Below are 27,631 nucleotides of genomic sequence, written 5' to 3' on the forward strand. Positions count from 1 at the left end.
TTCTTGTGGAGTCTTTGGGGTTTTCTGTGTATAAGATCATATCATCTGCAAATAGAGATACTTTGACTTCTTCCCTACCAATCTGGATGCCCTTTATTTCTTTTTGTAGCTTAATTGCTCTGGCTAGGACCTCCAGCACCATGTTGAATAAGAGTGGTGATAGAAGGCATCCTTGTCTAGTTCCCGTTCTGAAGGGGAATGCTTTCAAAGTCTCTCCATTTAGGGTGATGTTGGCTGTTGGCTTTGTATAAATGCTCTTAATTATATTCAGGAATTTCCCTTCTATTACTGTTTTGTTGAGAGTTTTTATCATGAATGGGTGTTGGACTTTATCAAATGCCTTTTCTGTATTGATTGATAAGATCATGTGGTTCTTGTTTTATTTATGTGATGGATTACATCAATTGTTTTTCTAATGTTGAACCATCCCTGCATACCTGGTATAAATCCCACTTGATCATGGTGAATAATTTTTTTGATATGTTGCTGAATTCTACTGGCTAGAATTTTGTTGAGGATTTTTGCGTTACTGTTCATGAGGGATACTGGTCTGTAATTTTCTTTTTTTGTGGTGTCTTTACCTGGTTTCGGTATCAGGGTTATACTGGCTTCATAGAATGAGTTTGGGATTATTCCATTCTTTTCTGTGCTCTGAAATACCTTTAGCAGAAGTGGTGTTAACTCTTCTCTGAAAGTATGGTAGAATTCTCCAGTGAAGCCGTCCCAGCCAGGGCTTTTTTTTTGTTGGGAGTTGTTTAATTACCTTTTCAATCTCCTCTTTTTTTATGGGTTTATTTAGTTGTTCTGCCTCTGTTTGTGTTAGTTTACATAGGTTGTGAGTTTCTACAAATTTGTCCATTTCCTCTAGGTTTTCAAATTTGTTAGAGTACAATTGTTCATAGTAATCTGTTATGATTCTTTTAATTTCAGTTGGGTCTGTTATGATATCACCCATCTCATTTCGTATATGGGTTATCTGCTTCCTCTCCTGTTTTTCTTTTGTCAGTTTGGCCAATGGTTTATCAGTTTTGTTGATCTTTCAAAGAACCAGCTTTTGGACTTGTTAACTCTTTCAATTGTTTTTCTAGTCTCTATTTCATTTCATTCTGCTCTAATTTTTATTATTTCCTTTCTTCTGGCGCCTGAGTGCTTCTTTTGCTGCTCTCTTTCTACTTGTTCCAGTTGTAGGGTTAATGTTTTGATTATGACCCTTTCTTCTTTTTAAATGTGTACATTTATTGCTATAAACTGACCCCTCAGCACTGCATTTGCTGTGTCCCAAAGGTTCTGGTAGGATGTGTTTTCATTCTCGTTTGATTCTATGAATTTCTTTATTCCATGCTTAATTTCTTCTATAACCCAGTAGTTTTTGAGCACGGTGTTGTTCAGTTTCCATGTGTTTGATTATTTTCCTTGCTTTTTCTGTTTGTTGATTTCTACGTTTATGGCTTTATGGTCAGAAAAGATGCTTTGTAATATTTCGATGCTTTGGGTTTTGTTAAGGCTTGCTTTATGGCCTAATATGTGGTGTATTCTGGAGAATGTTCCATGTGTGTTGGAAAAGAAAGTATACTGGCTGCTTTTGGGTGGAGTGTTTGATGTGCTTCTGTGAGATCAAGTTGGTTGATTGTGCATTTAGTTCTTACATGTGTTTGCTGAGCTTCTTCTGGATGTTCTATCCTTCACCAAAAGTGGTTTGTTGAAGTCTCCTACTACTGTTGTGGAGCTGTCTGTCTCTCTTTTCAGTGCTCTTAGAGTTTGTTTTATGTACTTTGGAGCCCTGTCATTGGTTGAGTGAATATTTATTATGGTTAAGTCCTCCTGGTGTACAGACCCTTTAATTATTATACAGTGTTCTTCCTTATCCTTTGTGGTGGATTTTACTTTAAAGTCTATTTTGTCAGAGATTAATATGGCCACTCCTGCTCTTTTTTGAGTGTTGTTTGCTTGATATATTTTTTTCCATCCTTCGAGTTTTAGTTTGTGTCTTTAAGTCTAAGCTGTGTCTCTTGTAGGCAGCATATAGACGGATCGTGTTTTCTAATCCAGTCTGCCCGTCTGTATCTTTATTGGTACATCTAGTCCATTTACATTCACCATAATTATTGATAGGTATGAGTTTAGTGCTGTCATTTTGATGTCTTTTTTTGTGTGTTGTTCACCATTTCTTTGTTCCATTTAATTTTCTGTGCTGAGTCATTTTTCTTTATGTATTTTCTTTTCATCTTTTTCATTGTTGTTGATTTTGTGTTTGCTGTGTCTGTATATTTTTCTAGTTTTTTTTTTTTATTTTGACTTGTAGGATTGTTAGTTTCCTTTCTGGTTACCTTAATATTTACCCCTATTTTTCTAAGTTTAAACTCATCTTTTATTTCTTTATATCACCTTGACTTCCTCTCCATATGAAAAAATCTGTGTCTACATTTTTTAAGTCCCTGTTTTTTGTTTTAATGTTGCCATCTTTTACATATTGACATCTGTTTCCGTATTTTCAGTGTTTTAGCTTTGATTTACTGTTGTGACTTCCCTGTCTGGGTTGATACCTGGTTGCTCTCTCCTGTGTTCTAGTCTTGGGTTGTTATCTGATGTTACTGGTTTTCTAATCAGAGGACTCCCTTTAGTATTTCTTGTAATTTTGGTTTGGTTTTTGTAAATTCCCTAAACTTCTGTTTATCTGGAAATGCCCTAATTTCACCATCATATTTGAGAAACAGTTTTTCTGGATATATAATTCTTGCTGGCACTTCTTTTTTTTCCTTCAAGGCTTTATATATATGTCATCCCATTGCCTTTTTGCCTGCGTGATTTCTGCTGAGTAGTCAGAGCTTATTCTTATTGACTCTCCTTTGTAGATGACTTTTCGTTTATACCTAGCTGCTCTTAAAATTCTCTCTTTATGTTTGGTTTTGGCAAGTTTGATTATAATATGTCTTATTGACCTTCTTTTAGGATCTACCTTATGTGAGGTTTGATGAGCATCTTGGATAGATATCTTTTCATCTTTCACGATATCAGGGAAGTTTTCCACCAACAAATCTTCAACAGTTCTCTCTGTATTTTCTGTTATCCCCCCCTGTTCTGGTACTCCAATCACTCATAGGTTATCCCTCTTGATAGAGTCCCACATAATTCTTACAGTTTCTTCATTTTTTTAAATCCTTTTGTCTGATTTTTCCTCAAATAAGTTGGTGTCAAGTACTTTATCTTCAGTGTCGCTAATTCTGAATTCCATTGCCTCAGTTCTGCTTCTATGGCTTTCTATTGAGTTGTCTAATTCTGAAATTTTATTGTTTATCTTCTGGATTTCTGATTGCTGTCTGGATTTCTGATTGCTGTCTCTCTATGGATTCTTGCAGCCTGTTAAATTTGTCATTATGCTCTTCTCTAATCTTTTTAATTTCCTCTATTGCGTATTCTGTGTTTTGCTTAATTTCCTTCCTAATTTCCTGAAGACTTTTGTATGTTAATCTTTTGTATTCTGCCTCTGGTAATTCCAAGAAATTTTCCTCCTCTGGAAAATTTTTAGATTCTTATTTTGGGAGCTTTCTGAAGCCATCATGGATTGCCTCTTTATGTGATTTGATATTGACTGTTGTCTCCAAGCCATAAATAAGTTATTATATTTATTTTATGGTTGCTTACTGTGTCCTAGCTTTTTGTTTTGTTTTGATATAGGCTGCTCGTATGAACTAGTTTGATTGTTGGCACCTTTGAAGCTCTAATGTCCTGTCACCAGGTGGTTAGATCTGTTACTAGATATATGAGCTCAGGAGGCCACCCACTCCTCATGTATGGATTCAGCTCAGGTGCCCAGGTAGGTAGCCACCAAGTGTGTTGTGTAGGCTCTCACTTACAGCCCTAGACAGGCATGAGTGATTGGTGTAGGCACACGCTTCTGGCTGTATCAGGGGGACACACTCTGAACAAGGCAGGGGGCTGACGGCTGCCCCGAGTGTCCAGGAGGAAGGCATGTCCCTGTTCCCTAGAGAGCATAGTTGGGTGGGTTTTTCAGCTGGACTATGAGCACCTAATGTTGTTGGCTGTAAGGACTGGGGCACACCTCTTATTCATCGGCCCCTATCACAGGGGGCTAGGTGGTGTGGGTAGAGCCACCAGTCCTCAGGCCCCTGATGTGGGTAGGGGAAGACCCTGCTTAATGGGCAGAGCAGTGTCAAATGTCAAGAACCTGCCACTTCACAGGTGAAACAGTTGGAAGTTAGAGTTCCTGTATATACCCTGTTCTACTGCGGTAATGAGGGCTTACGCTGTTGAGATGAGCACACACGAGTCTATGCAGGCGGAAAGGCATTCAAAGTCCGTGGATCCCTTCTGCCTGTGCCTAGGGAAAGGAGCTGTGCCTACCCTGAGTTCCTGGCTTAAGGGATCCAGCAGTTTATTTTTTCCCCCTTTTGTTAATTTGTTCACTCTCCAAGGCACGGAGAATGGCTCCGGGCATGTGACAGATCCTACTCCCGGTCCAGGGGACTTGGCAATTGCTGAAGCCCATCTGGGACCCAGTGAAGAGCAGGGAGCAGGGAGGTAAATGGGAGAAGGGTTTTTCCCTAAGGGGGATGTTTTTGATCTGTGCATTAAGCCGTATGCAAGTACTTATCTTTTGCCCCTCCAGGGCTGCTTCTCACTGGTTCTGGATGGCTGTGTAGAGTCTTTGGCTCTGGGTCTCTCCTGGTGAGAAAAACGCACCTCCCGAGCACCACCACTTGCCTGCCTCACTGCTCACCCCTGAGCTGATCAGGCCTGAAAGGCTCAGGCTCTCACTGGGTCAGGTCTGGCAATTCCCTGCTGCTTCCAAACCATCCCTCCCTCCCCCTGCCAGTCTGGTTCCTCAGCTCTGCCTTTGATGTTCAGAGCTCTCAGATTGCCATGTATAATTGAATCACTTGTTTTTTCAGGTCTTCATTGTAAGAGGGTCTCCTGGAAGTGTCTGACTACTCCACCATCTTGGCCCTGCCTCTGCTGAAAAGTTTTGTTAATAGATAGTGGTGATGGCTGCACAGCATTGTAAACGTAATTAATGCCATTGAATTGTGTACTTAAAAATGGTTAGAGCTGCAAGTTTTGTGTTGCATATATTTTACCAAGCCCAAAAAAAAAAAAAAAAAGTTAAGTGCCAATACCTGAACCCCAAGCCCAGAGAACTGCATTCACTGGAATTGGGTTGGGGCCCAGGAATCTGCATTTTAATAAACAGTTCAAATGATACAGATGGATGTTAGATCACTGGGCACCACAAAAAGGTGGGAGCTTCATATAGGTCATTCTGAGCAAGTCTTTGACCCAGTCCAATCAATTCTGGGCAAAAAAACCAAAAACAAACCAAAAAAAAAGGTGGTGACACTAGGATCTCTTGCTCTCTAGAATACCTCAGAAGTCAGAGAGGGCAGGCAGCAGTCTTCTGGCCCCTGCAGGTGTGGTTCTCTCTCTCTGTCATGTTGTGAGGACCCCTTGGAGTGATGCCCTGGAGGGCCACCATCCTCCTCCCAACCCCCATACAGCTGCTTCTTCCATATGGGCAGCTGTGCAGAGGGCCATCTCTGTCCTAAGGGACTGTGCAAGCCATTTAGGAGACAGCCAGGGTGCAGCTCAAACACCATGCCAGGCGGTCAACAGGCACATTGGAATAAATACAGTGGTTACAGAGACTCAGGAGGGCAGAAGGAGGGGTGGATGCAGTTGGGGGGGGGGGGGTGGGGCGGAGATTCCATCAAGGTGGGCTTGTCCCTGCCTTGGGAAAGAGTGAGATCATGGATATCTGAAAGGAGTCCAAACATCCTTAAGATTGTGAATAGATGAAATGACTCCCTGCTATCACTGCCTATGGAAATGGTAAGCCCCGTGGCCTGGCGATCTACTTCTGAAAATCAGCCAATGGAAACCCTATGAATCACAAGTCTGATCTGCAACCAGTCATGGGGATGGCGCAGGACTGGGCAGTGTTTCGTCCAGTTGTGCATGGTATCACCATGAGCTGGGGGCCAGATCAACACCAGCTAACAACAACAAGAAGCTATAGGCAAAGGGTTCATTTGGGCGTATTTGGCAGAGATCTCTTGCTTCCTGCTTTTCTCAGAGTCAGCAGGAGGCAGTCCAGGCATAGAGCTGCTGCCAGCCCCCTTGCTGCCTGACCCTGCACTCTCTGGGGACTCAGGCAAGATCAGGACCAGAAGAGACCAGCCTGTGTCCTGGTTGTGCCAAGAGAAGAACTTGGAGCACAGCTTCCAGAAATCATTAGCACCATGACAAGGAAGCTTCTAACCCTGGTCAGGGTTATCACTAACCCTCAGCTCTCTCTCCCCACCTTCTCACCTGCACAATTTCCCTGCATTTTATTAAGGGGACTCTCAAATGCCACTTATTGCTTATTATTCTGATCTCTTATCATCCTCTTTCAGGAGTGCTTTTCAGGAGTGTGTCACTGTGAGCCTTGGGGCTGTTAGGAAAAGCATATTTGGGAGGCCAGCATTTAAATGGAAATGACACATTCCTTTTACCGTCCTCATCCCCTTTCAATCCCAGTGTTGCTGCTTTTCAAAAATAAAATGTGTCCTGGTGATTAAATAAACGTTGACAGCTTGATTTGTTACTGTTTTTTTGTTCTGTGAAGTTCGTTTACTCTAAATAATTCACATACATGTTTGAAGTATTCAGACCCTGGTAATTAATTTTTAGCAGAGTTGATTTCTTTATGCAAACTGTTAAGTAGGTATGTGTACAGAGTTAAATAACTGGCAATTTTTATTTATTAGTATTTTGGGTTGGAGGTTTTTTTGTTTTTTGTTTGTTTGTTTTAAGAAATGTTCACTTCAAGAATTGGAGGAGGGGCAAACTTTAATAGTTTAATGGTAGGCTGACCATGGACAAGACTGCAGAAACATAATACGAATTCATGAGTTGAAATTGTGCTCTTAAACCTGCTATTCTTGACTATTATGCCACTTGAGAGGTTGCTGCATCCAGACTGAGGAGGCAAAGAGCTGGGTGCCTCATCCTTGGGGGGAGGGAGTATTGGGGCCGGTGCCCCTGTCCTGTGGGGTGCACTGGGAGGTGCCCCTTGCTTTTTCCCATGGAGTCTCATTCTCCTCTGAAGGCCTCTCACAAATATGGGACATCTAGGTGCTAGGAATGAGACCCATGAGAATCTGGAATCCCAATTCAGGGCTTCAAAGCACTTGATGTGAAGTGGGGCCTCATAATCAACATTTTAAGGAAGATCCCAGGTGATTCTCTGATGCTGGGGCACCATATAGAGGTGAGGAGTTTGCGATCTCTCCCCAGCAACTTACCTTTAAGACCTTTATTTGTGAAATGGACACATTAACAGCAGCTCACTCCTCGGGTGATTGTGAGGATTAAATGTGCTAATCCAATTAGAGGGCTTAGTTCACTGCGTCTAAGTCAAAAACACTCAGTGAGTGCTAACTATTGTTCTTGTTATTATGGAGGCTTTTTATTCACTCTGAGACTAAGTATACACACACACACACACACACACACACACACACAAATTAACAAACATACTATGAGGTGCTTAACATGTGCTAGGACTGTTTTGTTTTAAGCACTCTCAAACATTAACTCATTTAATCCTGAGGACAATCAACAAGTAATAGTACGTAATATTATTTTCCTGTCTACAGAGGAAAAATCTGAGGTCTAGAAAGGTTAATAAACAGCAGAGCCAGGATTCAAACCCAGAACCTCGCCCCAGAGTCTGCTCTTGCCCGCTGTGCTCGCCTGACTTATTTTCCTTGTGATTGCACTGTCCATTCAGACCAACTGGGTGCCTGTGTGGATGTTGCGTGTTTCCGAAGTTGGCTGCAGAAGCAAAAAGAAGCTTAAGGTCTGCCATAAAGCCTGCCATGCAGTACGGCAGTTTTGGACATCCATCATCCTAGGCTAGCATGTCATTTTCTGTCTCTGAAATCCACTTAAACAGAAATCCCAAGATCTCTGTGGTAGTTGGCACTTGGGAAAATGCTTCATCTGATTACCGTGGCTGGGGCGGCCAATGGTCTGCAAATGGTCTGATCCTTAAATTTCTTGACAGCCATTAAGTTCCTTACTTCATTGTAGGGTGGGGTGGAAATGTGAGTAGCGGCAGGGAAGGACAGGCATGATCATCATTAGTGGTGATCATCCTTAATGTTTGGCTCAAGTTTGAGGATATATGTCTGCCTTTGGGTCTTCTGGAAGACTTTTGGGAAGCTAGTCAAAGTTGGCTGTGCTGCAGTCCCAGGCATGGGGAGATAGTGGAAAAGGAGAAGTTCACTGTCCTGAGACTGCACTAGCCTCCTGGCTTCTCATGAGGCTTATCTTCAAGAACCAAGAGGATTCCACCTGAGATCAGGAAGCTCTTGCTACAATGTCTGGAAGGCCCTGCCTTGAGACTCTGAGGGCAGACATGTGTCTCCCAGAGGCGGCCTCAGCTTGAGAGCTTGGAGTGAGTGCCCTGTCCCTGGAGCTCCAATCAGCCTCACTTTCATCTTGCAGCCTGTGTCCCTCTGTTAAGCTCCCAGTGCCTGGGCACGTCCCTTGGGAAGTGGGCTCTGCCAGGTGTCTTCTTGAGACCAGGACCTGGGTCTTGCTGCTGTCTTGACCAGCCTAAAAATGCACCCTGTTTCCTATGTACAGTGAGCAGCTCTCCACCCTGCTGAAGCTGCTGCAGTGGGGGGAGCTGCTCTGAGCCATGCAAGCAGCAGAATGCCTTTGGATGTTATGTGTTCGGATCCCTTGAGGAATTCCCAGCAGCCATCTGAAGAAAATGGTGTTCAGATTCTGGGCCTGAAACAGAATGAGAGAAGTTGTGACTTCCGCTAAGTATGGGTAAAGTTATGATAGCTGAGAAACGCAGTGTATCACAGACGATGACATTTCTTATAGCAATTTTGCTGTCCCTGCTCGGGATGCCAATTTGTTTAACCAAATGTTTGCGTGGAGAGGATAGGCAAAATCATCACTTCTCCTGGCTGTGCAGAGCAGTTATGAGAGATTTGCTGCCTAATGGACTTTAGGACCTGGAACTGGGAGATGGCACAATTGCTTTCGTTTTACAGAGACGTGTGCACCTTAGCATGCAGAGTGCTGATTAACCAAAGGCCTGCTGCTCAGCCTCTTCTAGAAAATGTGGCAACGTCTGTGCTGCTATCTTTGGAGACTCTTTCTGGTGGAATCAACTTTTCCCTTACCTTACTACTCCAACTGCAAAGCCACACTTAATAGTCAGATTGATGAACTTACGATTGCCCAGAAGTGCCTCCCTGGCTTTGCTCAGGCTAGTCCTCCTGTCTGGACTGCCTTTCTATCTTGTCTTTTCAAACTCCTGCCCATCCTTCAACTTCCCATTCACGTATTAATGCTTCACTAATCCTTGCCCGAGAAATTGATCTCTTTTTTTCTTTTGAGTTCTGTTATCATTTTACATGCCCGTCATGGCCCTTATCTAATTCTGCCTTATGCAATAAATATTTATGCCTAAGTTTCCCCCCACCCATTACACTGTAACTTTCTGTGTCAAAAACTCTCTTGCATATCTTGAAGTTCCTCACAAAACTTAAAACAGGCTTATGCACATAGTCAATGCCTAGTTTATTGAACCGAAGCAAAAAACTCTGTCCTCAGAACTTTTCACATTACAGGAAATAAGTAAAATTACGAATGGATGAAGTCATAAAGCAATAACAGACAAATAACCAAAGGTAGCTCTTAGGCCTTGGATCACACAAGAGTCAAAAGGATTTTTATAAGTAATTCCTGCCTCAGATGAAGACATTAAAACTCCCCAGTGCACAGAAGAATCACTGTCCAGATGTTAAAAAAGAATGTGTACGATAGACACAGAATTCCCCTTGGATTGGGTTTCCATTCCAATCCCCACAAGCCTAAGAAAGTAACACAGAATGGAAACATATGGTCGGCTGATTTCCCACATTTGTTTGAGTAGAAAGAGAAATTAAATTTCCCCAGAGGTCCTGACCCTCCTCTTTTTCTTGTTTTTGTCTCAGCCCTCGACCCATCCAAGGACCCCTGCCTGAAGGTGAAATGCAGCCCTCACAAAGTATGTGTGACCCAGGACTACCAGACAGCCCTGTGTGTCAGCCGCAAGCACCTGCTCCCCAGGTAAGGCAGGAAGGGGGGTGGCTGGAGGTGGAGGGGACAGACACTGGCAGATTGGTGGTCTAAACCTCTGACTAGCGGACAGAGGGCAGAGGGACAGCATAGTCTTTGCATTGCTATTTTATATAGCATTTGGAACCTGTATTCCAGCTGTGGTATGAATCTCATTTCCTAAATACAGATGTGCAAAGAATGTCAATGTCTTTATTTCTTTAAATCAACTTTATTCTGACCCTGAGCCTCCATCTGAGCAGATAAGCAGAAAATCCCTTCTTGCTCATTATTGGAGCTTCTCCTCCCAGTATGACCTCAGGAGCCGGCAAACTTAATAGCTAGGAAAATGGAGCCTGAATCTTGAGGCTCCTCATTGCCACTGACATCCTCACTCAGATGATCTTTTGAGGTCTCTTGAGGTCTGGGGGCTCTCTGCTTTCCATGCTCTCTGCCAGGCTGTTTGCCCTGCTTTTTGGGTCTGCCTCCCCAGGCCCACCATACCACCATTGCTTCTGAGAACCTGTCTTACTATCTCCTCAGGGCATGGCACCTGATAACCCCTCCTTCCCAGTCCAGGGGGAGGTCCCCTTCCTCTTTTGCAGATTCCTTAAAAACCTTTGCCTCCTACCCTCTACTCATTCACAGCATTATCCATCCAGTGGCTTTAGGCTTGTATAAATGATGAGATGTGCTGCTTCTGCCTTCACCCCTGCAAAAATACCTGAAGCAAGAAAGCACAAAAGAGGCAGGCTTTCTGTAAGAATGTTCTTGGATGGGGGTGGGACAGAGAAACGCGATTTCAGTACATACTCTGCCCTTCCCCCTCTACTGCCTGTACAACTGAGAGTTGGAACAACAAGGTCTTGGAGTTATGCACACCCAGCTCTGGGTTCAGCAACTTGCTCTGCCACTCCCCTACACTGTGAGCTTGTGCGAGTAAAGCAGCCTTTCTGAAATTCAGATTCCCACTGAAATCTGCAGTTTTGCCTATTGGCCGCAGTTTGACCTCCTGGAATCATGCATAATGGGGTCTATCCCTTTCCTTAGTTTTTGAAGTCTAGTTACTGGCCCCTTTCACACTCTTCTTGGGATACAGTTTAATGTTCCTTCAATACCCTGAGTGGTTTCTTCTGAATGTACCTGGGAAACTGCCACCCTCTGAAACTGTGGCCCAGCAGAGAAAATACTACCACAGTGTGGTCTGACAGCATAGAGCAGAGCCCCTCCCCACCCCCCATGTTCTCTAAACATGACATCTGTGGCCATAGGCCTTGCCACTGTGATCATCTTACTCTGGATCATTTTAAACATTAATAAAAATAATCGACTTTTGTCTCTATGTGACCAATGTGTGAGATACTATGATGTGCTTTGTTCTTCCCCAGACTAAGGTATTCTCCCGGGTGGGAAAGATAGAGATCATCCCCAGAACACTTAGTGTGTGCCAGGCATTGTGCTCAGCACCACATCCTTGGATTCTTCCAACCATCTGGTTTAGTTGATAATTTTGTTTCCATTCTACAAATGAGGACACTGAGGCAGAGAGAGGTGTGGCAGTTTGCTTGTATATGTAGTAAAGGGTAGCCGTAATTCAAACCTGGGACAGTCAGCTCCAAAGATTATGTTTTTCATTACAATGATATTTGGCCTCTTCATTTGACCTTTCCATGTCTACCCATTCATTCACTGTCATTTAACAGAAGTGTACTGAGTATCTACTCTGTGCCAGGCTTGTGTTAGGCACCGAGTTATAGAAGTAAACGAGACCCTGTTCCTACTCTCAAGGAAAATGGAGTTCATCGAGGAGTGGAATGTTAAAAAAAAAAAAAAAAAAATCTGTGAATCAAAGTTCCTTTTAAGGCATACATCTGCTGAGACTATTGTGGACTTTCCAGCCACACGTGATTTCTCCGCTTTCTGACTCTTGTGGTCTCTTTTTGCTGCAAATTCTCAAATACCCTTTGGGATAGTGCTCTATGTTGTTCAGCCACATGGTCTTATTGTTTTGGTTTTGTTTTTTTGTTTTTTGTATGTGTGTGTATTTGTAAGATGGACAGTCCATTGCATGGTCCTCATTGCATGGTTCTCTGTACCCCTGTAAGAACTGCATGGGGGAGGTGTCTGACCTCCTCCAACCCCACAAGGGGGAAGGAGAACCAAGATCAACAGTGCAAGGCTAACTCCCATGAGGTGGAGGCCAGACAAGCCTCCTCTTTCTGCCATCTTTATTCATTCTGACACCAATCATCCCTTCCACAGCACTCTCTACTGAGTTCAATAATTCATTGCAATGGCCACGTAGAACTCACAGACCATACTCACAATTATGAGGTTTATTACGGAAGTAACAGTTACAATTCAGGCTCAAGAACACTCAGGATACAGTTCTTCCATCAGGATAGCCTCTCCCTGGCTGTGCTCACGGGCATACACCTACCTGGCCCTCGGCTCTCCCCAAAGACACTCAGCTTTTTCTCTCCATAGGCCAGGAAGCCCACCATGCTGTCTCCTGCTGCTGGGTCTCTCCTGCTGGTCTCTCCTTCCTTGGTGGTGGTAGGCTCCTCTCTTTGCTCTGGAATTGGCTCTCTTTTAAGGCAAAACTGACTAATCCCCTTGGTAGGCCACAATTACTGTATCACATATCACCTGGGTGGGAGTTACAAAAGACCATGGGTATAAAGGCCACACACAAAGTAATAAATCCTCCACAACCTCTAACGCACATGCACACACGCACACACACATGCACACAGTGCCTAGACCAGTGCTATGTTCAGAGCAAGCATTGGATAAACTTTGGAACTGGAGTAGTAACCGCAGGAATGGATGTACCTTCTCTTGGCCCCTGTAGCCTGTCCTCTCTAGTCTTTTCACTGGCCCTCGTTTCACCCGGCTTCAGCATCCTCACCCAGAGTGGGGGGTGGGCAAGATAGTGGAAAGCAGGTGGTCTCCAGGATTCTCCTCTCCAGTCAGTCACAGGCCTGTCACCCATACCCATAGCTAGAATCACTTCCTGTTTTCCTGCCTGACTGTCTGGAGCAGATGGGGAATACCTGAGAAGCCAGAGAGGCCAGGCCAGGGCTTCGAGTTTGCCTATGGTTCCACCCTTCTCAGTGGTAGCTAAAGCCTGTTAGGGCTCCTGGGTTCACCCCCTTTATTAACTATGCCTCAAAATGGCCACCATCTATATAGCCACAGCTATATAACTCTGGTAGCCTGTGTTGGCTGTTCTCAGCCACTATCAGAAGGGCTTCACAGCTCAGTGAAAAGTGGATAGAACTTCTGTCCACAGCAGGAGATACTCTCTCCCATCCTCTCCCTCTGACCCCCATGCATCACGTCTAGCTTTCTAGTTTAGATGCAGACCAACTTTTCCCAGAACTGTTGTAGTCTTTGGCAAAGCATGCTTGTCTAAAACACAAACAAACAGACATAAACCACACAAAGTTGTTTCTGAGAGGCTTTTGGAAGCTTGTCTCTTTCCATGGAGAGTATGGATAGGAAGGAAGGAAGAGGCAGGCCTGAGAGTACTGTGTGGTAAGACTTTGGGGGTAAGTGATGAATGGATAAATGATACACCTCCTAGAATTCAGAATACGGCCCTTTCTGGAAGTGCCAGACAAAAGATTATTAGTTTTAAGCTCAAAACTGTTTGAGACAGAGGCAGCAACCTCACGTATTCAGGCATATCAGGTGTAAATGGTGTTTTTCTACACATGCCATGTTTCTATGTTGGAAGCACCAGCACTTTTTGATTGTGTTGAAAGTATAATCCTCATCTCCCACATCTCCTAGTGACCACAAAGTTATAGTGGCTAAGAGCATGGATTCGATGGCAACTAACAACCACAGCCACATGGAGCATGGATTTGGGAATGAGACCATTCTAGTCTCAGTTCCCAAGTTGGCTACTTTGTAGCTGTGTGACCTTGGCAAGTGACTTCATCTTTCTGAATTTGTGCTTCCTCATTTGTAGATTTGAGTTTAATGAAAGCACTTGCCCTGTTCTTCTTTTCATTTTGCTGGAATACATCCTCTAGTAATTCTTACAGAGAGAATTTATGGGGAGTAAATTTTTCAGATTCTGGCATAGGGTATTTTGTGTGAGAGTTTAATAAGATAATATTGTCTAAATTATATATTCTACTATGTGGAACACAGTAAGTATTCAAATAATGGCAGCTATTTTTGCAGTTACTGAAATAATTATAATAATACCTGTAGTCATTGAGTCAGTTCCTACTCATGGCAACCCCACATGTTTCAGAGTAGAACTGTGCACCATAGGGTTTTCAATGGCTGCAATCTCACAGAAGTAGATTGCCAGATCTTTCTTCCACAGTGTTGCTGGGAGGATTGGAACCACCAACATTTACAGTTATTAGTTGAGTGCAAACCATTTGTGCCACCCAGGGACCAATTATGAAAACAGTTTTTATTAATGTCTGATTCATTCTGGAGGGTCAGCTGGAAGACCCCAAAGTTGCACCCTGCTGAGAAAAAGTAACTCACTACAAGTGCCTTGTCCCCTCCTCAGTTTGATTGTGATTGCCTTTCTAGTTCCCACCAGAGTAGGCTTTTGAGGTTTAGTGTGATGATCACGATGCAATTTCTGGCCCTCCCTTTGTGATGCACAGCAGGTAAGGACTCAGAAGATGGCTGCCTTTCTCATGATAGTGCCCTTTCATTGGAAAAACAGCCCAAAGAGGAGGCACTGGCTGACAAGGCATGCCCACTCTCTTATCAGGATTTGGGAACCAAAGAGACCCCTGCCACGGTGTTTGCTGTGGTTGTGGGGTCAGCCTTCCTCCTCTCCCTCTTAGGGGCTGAATTAGTCATCCCGTAATATCAGTTTAGTGCATACCTCTTCTAAAGGCCTTGGAAACCACCCCAGATGAAACATCTGTCCTTCCATATTATACTTCAGGGGTCCCCTCCAACCAGGGAGACCGTGTTGACAATGCTATTTATTCATCAATCAGGTAAGTAATCTTTCTCTCTATGAAACATCTGTAGGCAATCCTGCCAGCAAATCTGGCCTCTGTAGCAGCTCTAGAGGCAAATCCCACCTGCCAGATAGTCAGGAGTGCACACATACAGAGAGGCTGCCGGGCGAGCCTTGGGCTTATTAGGAGGCTGTTTTTGCGAAGATACTGAGACAGAAGGACAGTGAGCTCATCAAGGAATTTCATTAGCTCTTCTTGCCCGTGGAGATTGAGCGAGTGGAGAAGCTGCTTGACACACACATCTGTGACTGTAGAGTGTCAGAGTAGGCAGGCAAGCAATTTCAGTGCGTGCCAAGCAGGATGACTAGCCCTCCTCTGCTGGAATTCTTCTCCTTTAGAAGAGTGATATTTGTGTGTTTCATTGTGTTTGGTTTTATCTAAAGGCTTCAGCTAAACTCACATTTTCTTTGGAAATTCTTTGTTTCATGTCTTTCTGCTGTTATGCACTACTGAGTGGGGCTGGAAGAGGGTGGGTTCTTGATAGTGTGTTCACTTTTCAGGTTCTCCGAAGGGACTGTTTATGCACTAAAGGGCAATGTGAAGGCAGCTTGAAAGTCAGTGAGCCCAGCCTTAGATGTCTTTTTTTTCTAATATTCTGATTTATTTTTAATATAATGATGTTGTTATTGTTAGTTGCCTTCGAGACAGCTCCGACCCATGGCAACCTCATGTATAAGAGAACGAAATATTGCCTGGTCCTACTCCATCTTCATGATCGTTGGTATGTTTGAGTCTGTTGTTGCCGCTAGTGTGAAGTGCCTTCCAACCTAGGGGGCTCATCTTCCAGTACTGTATCAGACATTGTTCGGTTGTGATCCATAAAGTTTTTATTGACTAATTTTGGAAGTAGATTGCCAGACCTTTCTTCTTAGTCTGTCTTTGTCTGGAAGCTCACTGAAACCTGTCCACTATGGGTGACCCTGCTGGTATTTGAAATACAGGTGGCATAGCTTCTGGCATCATAGCAACACGCAAGCCACCCCAGTACAACAAACTGACAGGTGGTGGAATATAATGATAATTTGTGTTTATTATAGAAAACATTGAAAATATAGAAGAGTAGAAGGAAATAGGAAGTAGACAATGAACACATTATCTAAGCAATATTTATAACATTCCAACATATTCCCTTCCATTCTTTCTCCTAGTCATGAGTGTATTGAGTTCTTTCCACTTAATATTTATGAGTATTTTTATGATTCTACAACTCTTTATAGATAAAATTTTTAATTGTGCTTGTGTACCATGATATATGTAAAAATTAACTTGAAATGGCTCATAGACCTAAATGTAAGTGCTAAAACTGTAAAACTTTAAGAAGATAAGAGAAAATCTTAGTGACCTTGGGTTTGGCAAAGATTTCTTAAATAGGACACAAAACACGTAAACTATAAATGAAAAAGTCAATAAATTGGATTTCATAAAATTAAAAAACTTTTGATCTTTAAAAGACACTGTTACAAAAATAAAAAGACAAGTCACAGACTGGAAGAAAATATTTGCAAAAGATATCTGACAAAAGATTTGTATCTAGAACATAGAAAGAACTTTAATGACTCAATAATAAGACAAATAACCTATTTTCAAAAATGGGCAAACAGTTTGAATAGACACTTCACCAAAGAAGATATAAGGATGCAAACAAGCATTTGAAAAGATGCTTATTGTCACTAGTCATTCCAACCCAAAAACCCATTGCTGTCAAGTCAATTCTGACTCAAAGCAACCCTATAGGACAGAGTAGAACGGCCCCATAGAGTTTCCAAGGCTGTAAATCTTTACAGAAACATATTGTCACATCTTTCTCCCATGGAGCAGCTGGTTGGTTCGAACCGCTGACCTTTTGGTTAGCAGCTGAGTGTTTAACCACTGTACCACCAGGGCTCCCTCACCAGTCAGTAAACCCCAAAAAACTAAAACCATGCTGTCAAGTTGATTCTGACTCATAGCAACCCTATAGTGAAAAGCCAGTATACACCCATTAGAATGGCTAAAATTAAAAAGACTGACCATACCAAGTGTTGACAAGGGTGTAGAGCAACTAAAACTGTCATACATTGCTGGCGAGAATGTAAAATGGTGCAACCACTTTGGTAAACAGTCTGGCAGTTTCCTAAAAATTTAAACGTACACCTACCAAATGACCTGGCCATTCCACTCCTAGGTAATTACCCAAGATATATGAACATGTGTCCATACAAAGACTTATACATGAACATTCGTAGCAGCTTTATTTGTAATAGCCCAAAACTGGAAATAACCCAAATGCCCATCAAAAGGTGAGTGGAGAAACTCAGCAATAAAAAAGGAATGAGGTATTGATACATGCAAAAACTCGGATGAATCTCAAAATAATTATGTTGAGTGAAAGGAACAGAGCAACAGCAATAAAAAGAATATATACTGTATGATTCTATTTCCATTTGGAAAAGGTAGATGAATCTATGGTGACAGAAAGCAGACCAGTGGCTGCCTATAGGGAGGGAGTGGTAGTGGTGGTAGATGGGTACTTGAACATTCTTAAAGAGTTGATTATGTAAAATGGGCTCTTACAGCAAAAGTTAAATCAAACTCTGGACCTTAGATGCTAAGACCCCACTGGCAAACAGTTTTGTTTGGGGAACAAGGGCTTTTGTTATGACAGTGTGTTATTCTTCCCAACTTAGGTTTTAAAAATATTCTCTTAGAACTTCTTGAAAATATTCTCTTAGTGGGATGGACAGAAAGACTTTCGACTTACAGAGGGCCCTGATGTCTGGGATTCCCTGCCAGTCGAGTGGCTAGTTTTGATTTATTGTTCTGGGTGGGCGGTAGATGGGAGGGTCTCCCTACAGAGCGCTGAACATTGATTTTACCTTTCTGTTGCCATTGATTTTCATTTGGAGAATGGAAAATTGAAGCATTTGTTTTAAGCCTTCCAGACAAGCCACATTCTCAAATTCTGCAAGTGTATTGTGAATGGGAGGAAAGAATGTCAGGATGGAACTTACAATATTTGAGCGCACCCTTCGAAGCCTTCGGGGAGCAGTGGGAACTAATCTGTTTTTAAATAAGGAGCCAACAGTCTGGCTTCCCAATGGGGCTGGGCCTTTCTAATGTAATGGCCCTTTATCTCCGCTTCCTAACTATCTGGAATAACAACTAATGCTCTGCGCCAATGAAGAATTCAGATCCAGTCGCTCTTGGTGCAGTAGACCAATCTGAGAGCTTTCTGTCTTTTATGTGAACTTGAAAAAAAGAATCAAAGTGTTTGAGGTCAGAGAGAACTACATCACAGAATGTGCATCAAATACCAACTCTCAGAGGATATTTGAAAGGATGATGGTTATTTCATCTCAGTTTTGTTTTACAACAAAGCACTGCCTCTTGCTACAGGGGCTTTGAACCAGTTGATTATACATACTCATATCTGTCAAGATTTGGAAGCAATGTGGCCACGTGGAAGGTGGGTAATTCCTAAGAGCCTGGATGGCTTTCTGGTGCTTCACAACTCAAGGCATTGCCAATTACCAAATGTGATTGTGCCCACGTCTGTTATTGCAATTTTATATTTATGTAGCTTACGCTTTTTCTCTAAGGGGCCCATGATTGCCTTAGGTTCTGTTTTAACCTCAGGGGATCTTCTTTTTCCATGCTGTGGGTCTGGGCAGGGTGCTGATGTGGGCTTGACATTATTCCTAGGCTGATTATGGCATTAATATGGCTGAGTTTTTGGTTTGCCCACTTCTTGGTCAATCACCTTTGAAAACAGAAAACCATCACCCATCACCCTGGTCTGTTGTTTTGTAAATCCCTGCCATTTGGCACTGAGGAAGATGAGAGGAAGAGTGGCTGGTTAAGAAGATGATGCTTACTGACCACCTGCCATGTGTTAGGCACTGTGCTGTACACTTTGCAGAAGTGATCTTGCTGATTTCTTGTAATAGTCAGCTAGGTCTGTATTATGATCCCCATTTTACAGATAGGACTATTGAGGTTCTGTAATTAACTCCCCTGAGAGCCCAGGGCCAGGAGGAGGCAGATTTGGAATCAAAATGGAGGTGATTCCATCTCCAGTTCCGTGTCCTTTGCCTCTGCCACACTGCCTCCCCTGCTGCTGAGTCATGGGTGTGAGCTCTCATGAGCTAGTTTGCCTTTCCCTGCAGTTCTGAAGCTGCCAGCTAAGAGGCCAACCTGCTCTTTGTCCTTAAAGGGGCTGCTTCATAAAGGCCTGGGGCCTTCTCTCCTAACCCCTGCCCTTGTAGAGTGATTGGTCAGGGCCTTGATATTGAACCTGTTTCCTTCCTTATGTGTCAAAAACAATAATTCTGGGTTTGTTTTTTCCCTTGGTGGTTTTTCCAAAAGCACTAATTCAAACCACATACCACTTAAAGATATTTAATTACTTTAAATCTGCAAGCCGCCTTTTTTGTTAAACAACAGAAGTACTGTATGTCTCTACCAGTGGTAAGGACGCAGCTCATGTTTGGGCCTTTGCTGATTGTCTTGGTTATCTAGTGCTGCTATAACAGAAATACCATAAGTGGATGGCTTTAACAAAGAGAAATTTATTCTCTCACAGTCTGTTAGGCTGCAAGTCCAAATTCAGGGCATCAGCTCCAGGGGAAGGCTTTCTTTCTCTGTCAGCTCTGGTGGAAGGTCTTTGTCATCAATCTTCTCTCAGTCTGGGAGCATCTCAGCACAGGTACCTCAGGTCCAAAGGATGTGCTCTGCTCCCAGCGCTGCTTTCTTGGTGGTGAGGTCCCCATGTCTCTCTACTCGCTTCTCTCTTTTATATCTCGAAAGAGATTGGCTTAAGACACTCTCTAATCTTGTAGACCTCACCAGTGTAACTGCCGCTAATCCATTTTATTATATCATAGTGGTAGGATTTACAACATAGGGAAATCACATCAGATTACAAAATGGTAGACAATCATACAATACTGGGAATCATAGCCAAGTTGACAGATATTTTGGGGGGACACAATTTAATCCATGACACTGATTAAGGTTTTTTCACTCAAGCAAGCAAGCCACTTAACTTTCTCGTTCTTCTCTTTTTCTGTCTGAAACTGAGGGTATTGATGGAATAATCTTGATGACAAGAGCTGCAGAGAGTAAAAAGCAATCGTAATGGAGCTATGAACAATTGTGTAGAATTTTTTAGTCTCTTGAAGGGGAGGACAGAGTGAGAGGCAGATCTTACATTGTAAGGCAAATTCACTAGGCTAGTTTTACAAATGCATTGAAAAAATAACAAAAACACAGCTACCAATAAAATTACCAGACCCATATCTTGCCCTGCCTTATCTTCCTTTGTTTTTAACCATCCCATTACCGCCGAGGGCATGGAGGCCCTTTGGACTCAACGGGTCCTTGTCTTTCTCTTGTAAGAATACACAGAGGAGACATTTTTTGAGTTCAGCTCTCACAGGTTTATTTTACTTGTGACAAGTAAAAGGAGTCAGTAGGGGCTCGAGCCTCTCCAAAACACTGACTCGAAGATGGGAGTAAGGCTAGGGCTTATATGGGTTCGGTGGAGATAATACAGCCATGAATATTCAGTGGGTTTCTTTGAAGGGGCAAGTACTTCTCGGAATAGCGGTGCATACTAATTAGGTTGCACACGCATCTGAAATCCAAGATGGAACCCGCTAATATTCAAGGTTGAGTCCCCTCAGCAGCCCTTGGGCATCACTTACGATGGGATATGGCACAGGCGCACTGATCTTCTGCACTACTTCGCCCCCTTCGGTGGGCCAAAACAGCGGTCACACTTTGTTCTTCTGCGCATGCGGAGCCTGTAAGAAGGGGGAAGGGACTAGAAAATCACTAAGGAGGAAGTAGTAATTCACGGGTTATTTTAACCTTATTTTATGTTGACAGGATGTGGTTCCTGTTTACCCAACTTTTAGGTGGTAGTCTTTTAACAGCTCTTTTATTCTGCCAGCCCAGTTAACCCTATCTGTCTCAATCCTTCCAATGCCAATGGAAGTGTTGTGTCCAAAGTTGGGGCAGGGATAAGAGGTGTGTGTGACCTGGTGAGGTCTCCCAGTAAATCCAGTGACCCTCGCCTGAAAGGACAGCTTTGGAAACTGTGGCTGGGAAGTTTCTGGATGTGTTCCTCAAGGACCAGAGCCTCTGCCCTGCCCAAGCCTTCTCTGGTACCTCCCCACTCACAGGCTGCACTGCTACAGTAGCCCCACTTTCAGAGGGGGCAGTTTATGTTTCCAATTGACCCTAAAGCAGTGTATCATCATCTTTTTTTTTTTTTTTGAGCCATGTGCTTTGTCTTAGTCATCTAGTGCCACTATAACAGAATACCACAAATGGATGGCTTTAACATAGAAAAATTTATTCTCTCACAGTCCAGTAGGCTACAAGTCCAAATTCAGGGCATCAGCTCCAGGAGAAGGTTTTGTCTCTCTTTCGGCTCTGGAGAAAGGTCCTTGTGATGCATCAGTCTTTCCTTCGTCTGGGAGCATCTCAGCGCAGGAACCTCAGGTCCAAAGCATGCGCTCTGCTCCTGGCACTGCTTTCTTGGTGGTATGAGGTTCCCAATTCTCTGCTTGCTTCCCTTTCCTTTTATCTCTTGTAAGGTAAAAGATGGTGCAGGCCACACCCCAGGGAAACTCCCTTTACGTTGGATCAGGGATGTGACCCGGGTTAGGGTGGTGTTACAATCCCACCCTAATCCTCTTTAATGTAAAATTACAATCACAAAATGGAAGACAACCACACAACACTGAGAATCATGGCCTAGCCGAATTGATATACACATTTTTGGGGGAACACAATTCAATCCATGACATTCTATCTGTAAGAAATTGAGAATTTTGTCCTGGTTGAATTCCCGGCACGTGCATGTGCCCAGATGCAAAGTTGCTGGAGAGCTAATAAGCTGAGTGTCTGTGGAGCTGGGAATGGCTGTTTACCAGTCCAAGGAATGATTAATGCCGTCCTCTCACTTCCTCCCTCTGTCTCTGTTAGAAAGCATTGAGTGCACTGCACTGCTCTGTGGTTCTGCCAGCAATGATGGGGCTATATCTGCTGTGTTTATTGGTGTCTTTGCATATTAAAGAATTTACAGATTGGCATATTTCATGTATCAGTTTTAAGTGGATTTAAAAGAGGAGGTGGAGGTGGGTATGCCCATTTTGAATAGATAATGACTCAGTGCGATTTCCTCAGTGATCAGGTCTTGGTGGATAGCACACAGGTGTGAATCCCTGTATTAGCATATCTGTGATGGTTAGCTTTATGTATTGATTTGGCTAGTTATTTAATCAAACACTAATCTGGGTATTGCTGTGAAGGTATTTTGTACATGTGATTAACAATCAGTTGACTTCGTGTAAAGAAGATAAGCCTCAATAATGTGGGTGGTCCTCATCCAATCAGTTGTAAGGCCTTACGAGCAAAAACTGAGGTTTCCTGGAGAAGAAAAAATCTGCTTCCAGCCTGTGAGTCTCCACCTGCTGGTCTGCTCTACAGATTTTGGACTTGCCAGTCCCCACGGTCACATGCCCCAGTTATCTATCTATCTATCTTATCTGTCTGTCTGTCTACCTACCTATCTACCTACCTGCCTACCTATCTACCATCTCTTGGTTCTGTTTCTCTGGTTACAACATCTGCCCCTAAACATTCAGCAATAGATAAGATCAAGCCCCCTTGCAATTCACTGAAGATATTAAGTTGCCCAATTAGGGAGTGGGGGAGGTTCCTGAAACCTTCACATGTTCTGGGAGACCCTTTGCAGTATCCAGGTAGACCAGGGCCTGCATGGCTCCCTTGCAAAAGACATCTGTCTTCTTTTACAAAAGTTATCAGATCGAAGTTTCACATTTTCACTTCTGTTTTTTTTTTTTTTCCCAAACCTCTTTCCTCCTTTGTTTTTAATAAATCTGATGTTGCTGGCTTGCTGCTCTGCCAAAGCTTATCAAGATCCCAACCCACAGGTTTTCAGATTAGACATTTTATATCCGATTAATTCAACCAATGAACCATGAAAGACATTCCTTATGGATATCAGCCACCACAGTAGGGGCTGTCTGGGGCACTGACCATGCAGGTTCTGAGGCCAGAAAATGAACTCAGGATAATTTAGATGGGCATCCAAGGCTATCTTTAGAAGTGCTTTTGCTTTAAATAGAATGTTCTTATGCTAATGTCTTGTCTTTAATGTTCCTTGTGGAGGGGGTGGGCAGAGGGCAAGGCCTTCCATGCACAGAGGGACAGGAGAAATGAAAGTTAATTAGTTTGGGGACCTTTCCAAAACACTGTCTTAAATGATGTTTTTCATGGGCACACAATGAACCAAATACTGCTCTATTACTAAGTAATGAGAGGCCCATTTCCCAGCCTGCCTTGTCCATGATTCTTCCGCAGCTGGAGGTGCTGGTATGTCGTGCTTCCAGCTGAAATGCAAGTCCAGCTTACAGTTGGTAACACTTACCTGTTAGGAAGAAGGAGAGCCTGGCTCAAACCACCCATGGCTATGAGGAATTCCTCCGTGGAGGGCAAGGCAGCGGGGCTCCCCTCTGGCCTAGACTAGACTCCTTCTCTTGTCAGGTATCATGGGAGGCCATCTGTGAATATGGTGATGGCAACAAAGGGGCTTTAGGGTCTGAACTGCTCCTGTCACAGCTTTGGCAGGTCTACCACTTAGAAAACTGCACTAGTGATGGTGGGAAAGAGGTTGTTAATTCAGATTCCACTAAATTGGAGTTTGTGATAATATCTTTGTTCAACAAATATTTATGGGTCTCTTTCATATGCAAAATACTATGCTTTGTGTTTTGAGTTCTGTGGTGAATGGACATAGTTTACCCTTGTGAAGATAAAAGTCTGTAAGTAATTATCTAATTAAGCATCTAATAAACTGTGATAAGCTTTAAGTAGGATAAGGGCAGGGTGCTGTAAGAGAGTGACTTTAGTTTGGCTAAATAGGGAAGATCTCTTGGGGAGGTGAAGGTGGTGGGTGTCAGCTAGGCAGAGAATAGTCTTTGCAAAGACCCTCAGTTGGGGAGGAGGGCAAGGGGCTTGATGTCCTAAAGGAAGTGAGAGGAGGGAGGCCTGTGCTGTGAGAATGCAGTGACCAAGGAGGATGTGGCTGTGGTGAGACTGGAGAGGAATGAGGGGGCAGATCCCACAGAGTCTTGAAGGCTATCAGATGAGATGTGATGGGACATATTGTGTGGCTTTAAGCAGGAGAGTGACAGAATCATATGGCTTAGAATGGACCGAATTTCCTTGAATTCTTGTTCTTTAAGCCACAGTCTGTGCTGTGTGACAGAAGCTAGAGGAGCTTGGGGGTGCAGGGTGGGGCAAAGAGCTTAAAGATCTCCTCACTGAGCTTGTAGCCTATTAGAGGGACTTAGGGACACAAATGTAATGTAATCTAAGAAAGTGAAAAACCCTATGAAAGAGAGTTAAAGTTCCAAGAAAGGAGCTATCACTTCCTACTGCAGTTGGGGAATTCAGGACATGAACAGAGCAGGGGAGGCGTTTACTTCTGGTATTTACCAGTATTCACTAGTGGTTTAAGAGTGTGTGAGGACACTGTGGCTCACAAACATTGTGATTTGCTCAGCACTGCACAGCATTAAATGACAGAGATAGGAGACCAGGACAATGCTGCACCAAAGCCCATCTTCTGTGTAAGAGCCACTCTGTCCTCAAGCCACATTACTGCACTGAATCTCCATTTCCTTGCTTATGAAATAATTAACCGAAAACCCATGTCATGGCCTCATTTTAAGGAAAGCAGTAAGCCTAGTGCTGACACATGGTAGGTACTCAGTAAATGTTAGTCTCTTATCTGAGCCTCTAGTTCCTCAAGGAACAATTAGGTGGGATAATGATCTTTGCCAGCCTCACAGATTTGCTCAGATTTACATGTGATCATCTGTGCAAAAAGCAGTGTTGTTTTGAATGTTCTGGACGGTGTCAGTTGTCATGTTTAAAAGTTCTCTACTGGAAGAGTACATATCTTCCTCCATGTTTTGCTCATCCCACTTACTTGTAATGCCCAGATTCCCTCTAGAGCGTAAGCCCCAACCTGTTGACCTTTGTATCCCTGGTGCCTAGCTTGGGGCTTGGTGCACTGTAGGTGTTGAGGACATGTTTAATGGGTGAATGAGTCAGTTAAGTCAAGAGAGAAGCTAGGGATGCAGTGCCAGGCATATGTGCCTAATTAGGACCTCTGATAGGTCAGCCAGGTTGCAAAGTGATGCTGTGAGTAAGGTTAGTGTTGTAATATGGCGGCTGGAGGTATATCTCCTCTCCCTTTGTTCTCTGCATAGAACCTATCACATTCCCGGTCACACAGAAAATATGCAGAAAGTGCCAGTGAAACACCACAGGGAAGCTAGAGGCAGAGATACGTAGAAGTAACATGTCCATATGATGTGAAAGTGGCCTTTTTCTCGGGAGACCCCACATTTGGCACCCTGCCTGACCTAGCGGCCTGCTTCTTTAGAACCTTGCCTCTTTGCCGTCCCTCTTCCTGTGCTACGTGACTAGTCACATCTTAAGGTCTGCTCTCCTCTGGGCCATAGGTTTGACCTTCGTAGTGATAAGGTATCATCTGTCCCCTTGATCCTATGAGTTTCTCAGAGCTGGATGGCTGTGTTTCTCAGAATGCCACAGAATGGCCTTTGGACCTGCCTTGGGGAAGAGAAGAAGGGAGGGGACACATGCTCGGCACCTACTCTGCTGGCATCCCACTCAAGACGGGCTGTCCTTCTACTCCCCTTCCAGAGGCTCCTCCATGATTGGTCTAAGTTCATCCTTAAGGACTGCTTCAACCAGGATTGTGGGCACCAGGATCTCTCCTCTCCGAGTTATGACTCATCTGCCCCCTGGCCCATGGGACTCACCCTTCCTGCCCTTCAGAGTAGAAGAGAACAGGGCTAGCTGAGGCCCACAGTGCCCACTCAGCCAGAAAGAATCCCTGGGAAGGCAGCAGGCGGCATTCTCATGGGTTCGTCTTCTCTGTCCTTCTCTGCCCTATGCAGACAGACCCTCAGCGATGAGCTACCTAACCCCTGGGAGGGTACTCAGGCTCACAGATGCTGCTTTCTACCATGTTTGAGCCCACAATACACCTGCAAGATGTTGGAACATGCTGGGGTGGTATTTGATTTCCTGCTAACTACCTGCTTTCCAACTTTAAAAGTTTCTCGTTATGTTATTTTTTCAGTCTGTGTTATAGAGGAAAGTAGTTTGTTGCTGTTGATGGCCCTCTTGATTATTTATGATCCTTTAATAGTGTATTCAAACACTTTATGTCAGACCAGCACTCAGAGCAATGCCTGATCAAACTCAGCAAAACTGAGCGTTGGGGTAATAGAGTCATGCTCCTTCTCAGATTCTGTGGATGCAACATTTCTAGTGGGCAGTTTGGCCTTATTAACCCCATGACTCCATTTTGGGAAATCCATCTCATGGAATTAAATAGAGACACACATGAAGACTTATAGATAAGGATGTTCAGTGTACTGTTGTTTACAATATTAAAGAAATAGAAACAACCTCTTTGATGTCGACCTGTAGAAGAATGCTTAAATCAATCATAGTCTTTCTTCTATAGAATCCTTCTATGTCAGGTGGCCTCTGCTTGAACTCTTCCCCCTCCCACTGCCTTCTGAGGTATCCCCTCTAGTCTTCGGACAGCTCTCACTCATTTCTTAGTGTCTGAGTTATCTTCCTTATATTGAGTCAAAAGACTTTTTCAGTAACTTCTACCATTGGTCCAGGTTCCACCTTGGAATAGCACTGGGACACATGGGTTTACTTTTCCCTGTACCAACAGTCTCTTGAGCCTCTTATCAAGAGGGTCAACTGAGTATGTGACTGAGGGCAGCTCAGAGCAGCCAGTGATAAAGAGCTGCAGTGCGTGGACAAAGGGCTGGGAGCATGGGGCAAATGTGCCCAGAGGTAGGAGTGAGTGGGTGGCATTGGAGCTGACCCTTGAGAAAGGATGGGAGAATACTGGCAGGATAGGGTACACACTGGAGAAAACATGGGACCAAGGCAGCTGGCCTTAGTTCTTGGCCACCCATCCAGAAAATTCCCTACAAGCGAGGACCACAGAGGCAAGAAAGAGCTTCTCAGGGGCTCTGTCTTTTATCCTTTGACACTGACTGTGAACAAAGCTTGTGGAGCAGGGGAAAGTTATGATGCTCATCTGGCTCCATCAGCCTTCTACGGTGCTTTTGGTGAATGATAGTGTCCATGGTTTGTGGATGACAGTGTTCATATGATCTCCTCAGATGCCATGTCTCTATAAACTTCCAGTCTGCCTCTGTCCTGTCCTGAAAACACCCATGTCCCCAGTGTGGTCCACCCACTTACACTTCATTTTGCTGGCTTGCTCTTCTTAAGGCAGATCAAATGCCGCCCTTGCAGAATGGGGTGCTTTGCTGCTGGTGAATGGAAAACAAATGTGGGTGTCTTTTCTCTCTCTCTGTCACACACACACACACACACACACACACACACACACACACACA

General features: G+C 43.7%; 1 protein-coding gene across 2 annotated transcripts in view; it reads left to right on the forward strand.

Moving 5' to 3' along the window:
• SPOCK1 (SPARC (osteonectin), cwcv and kazal like domains proteoglycan 1) overlaps positions 1-27,631 on the forward strand; it is a 727,447-nt gene that overhangs the window by 484,644 nt on the left and 215,172 nt on the right. For both annotated transcript variants that reach the window (XM_012557936.1, XM_004384690.1), the window contains one exon: positions 10,020-10,134. In XM_012557936.1, the coding sequence (XP_012413390.1) occupies positions 10,020-10,134 (115 nt within the window). The remainder of the gene's footprint in view (positions 1-10,019; positions 10,135-27,631) is intronic.

This window comes from Trichechus manatus, unplaced genomic scaffold (genome assembly GCF_000243295.1).
Source record: "Trichechus manatus latirostris isolate Lorelei unplaced genomic scaffold, TriManLat1.0 scaffold00127, whole genome shotgun sequence".
In the NCBI taxonomy this organism is placed as follows: Eukaryota; Metazoa; Chordata; class Mammalia; order Sirenia; family Trichechidae; genus Trichechus; species Trichechus manatus.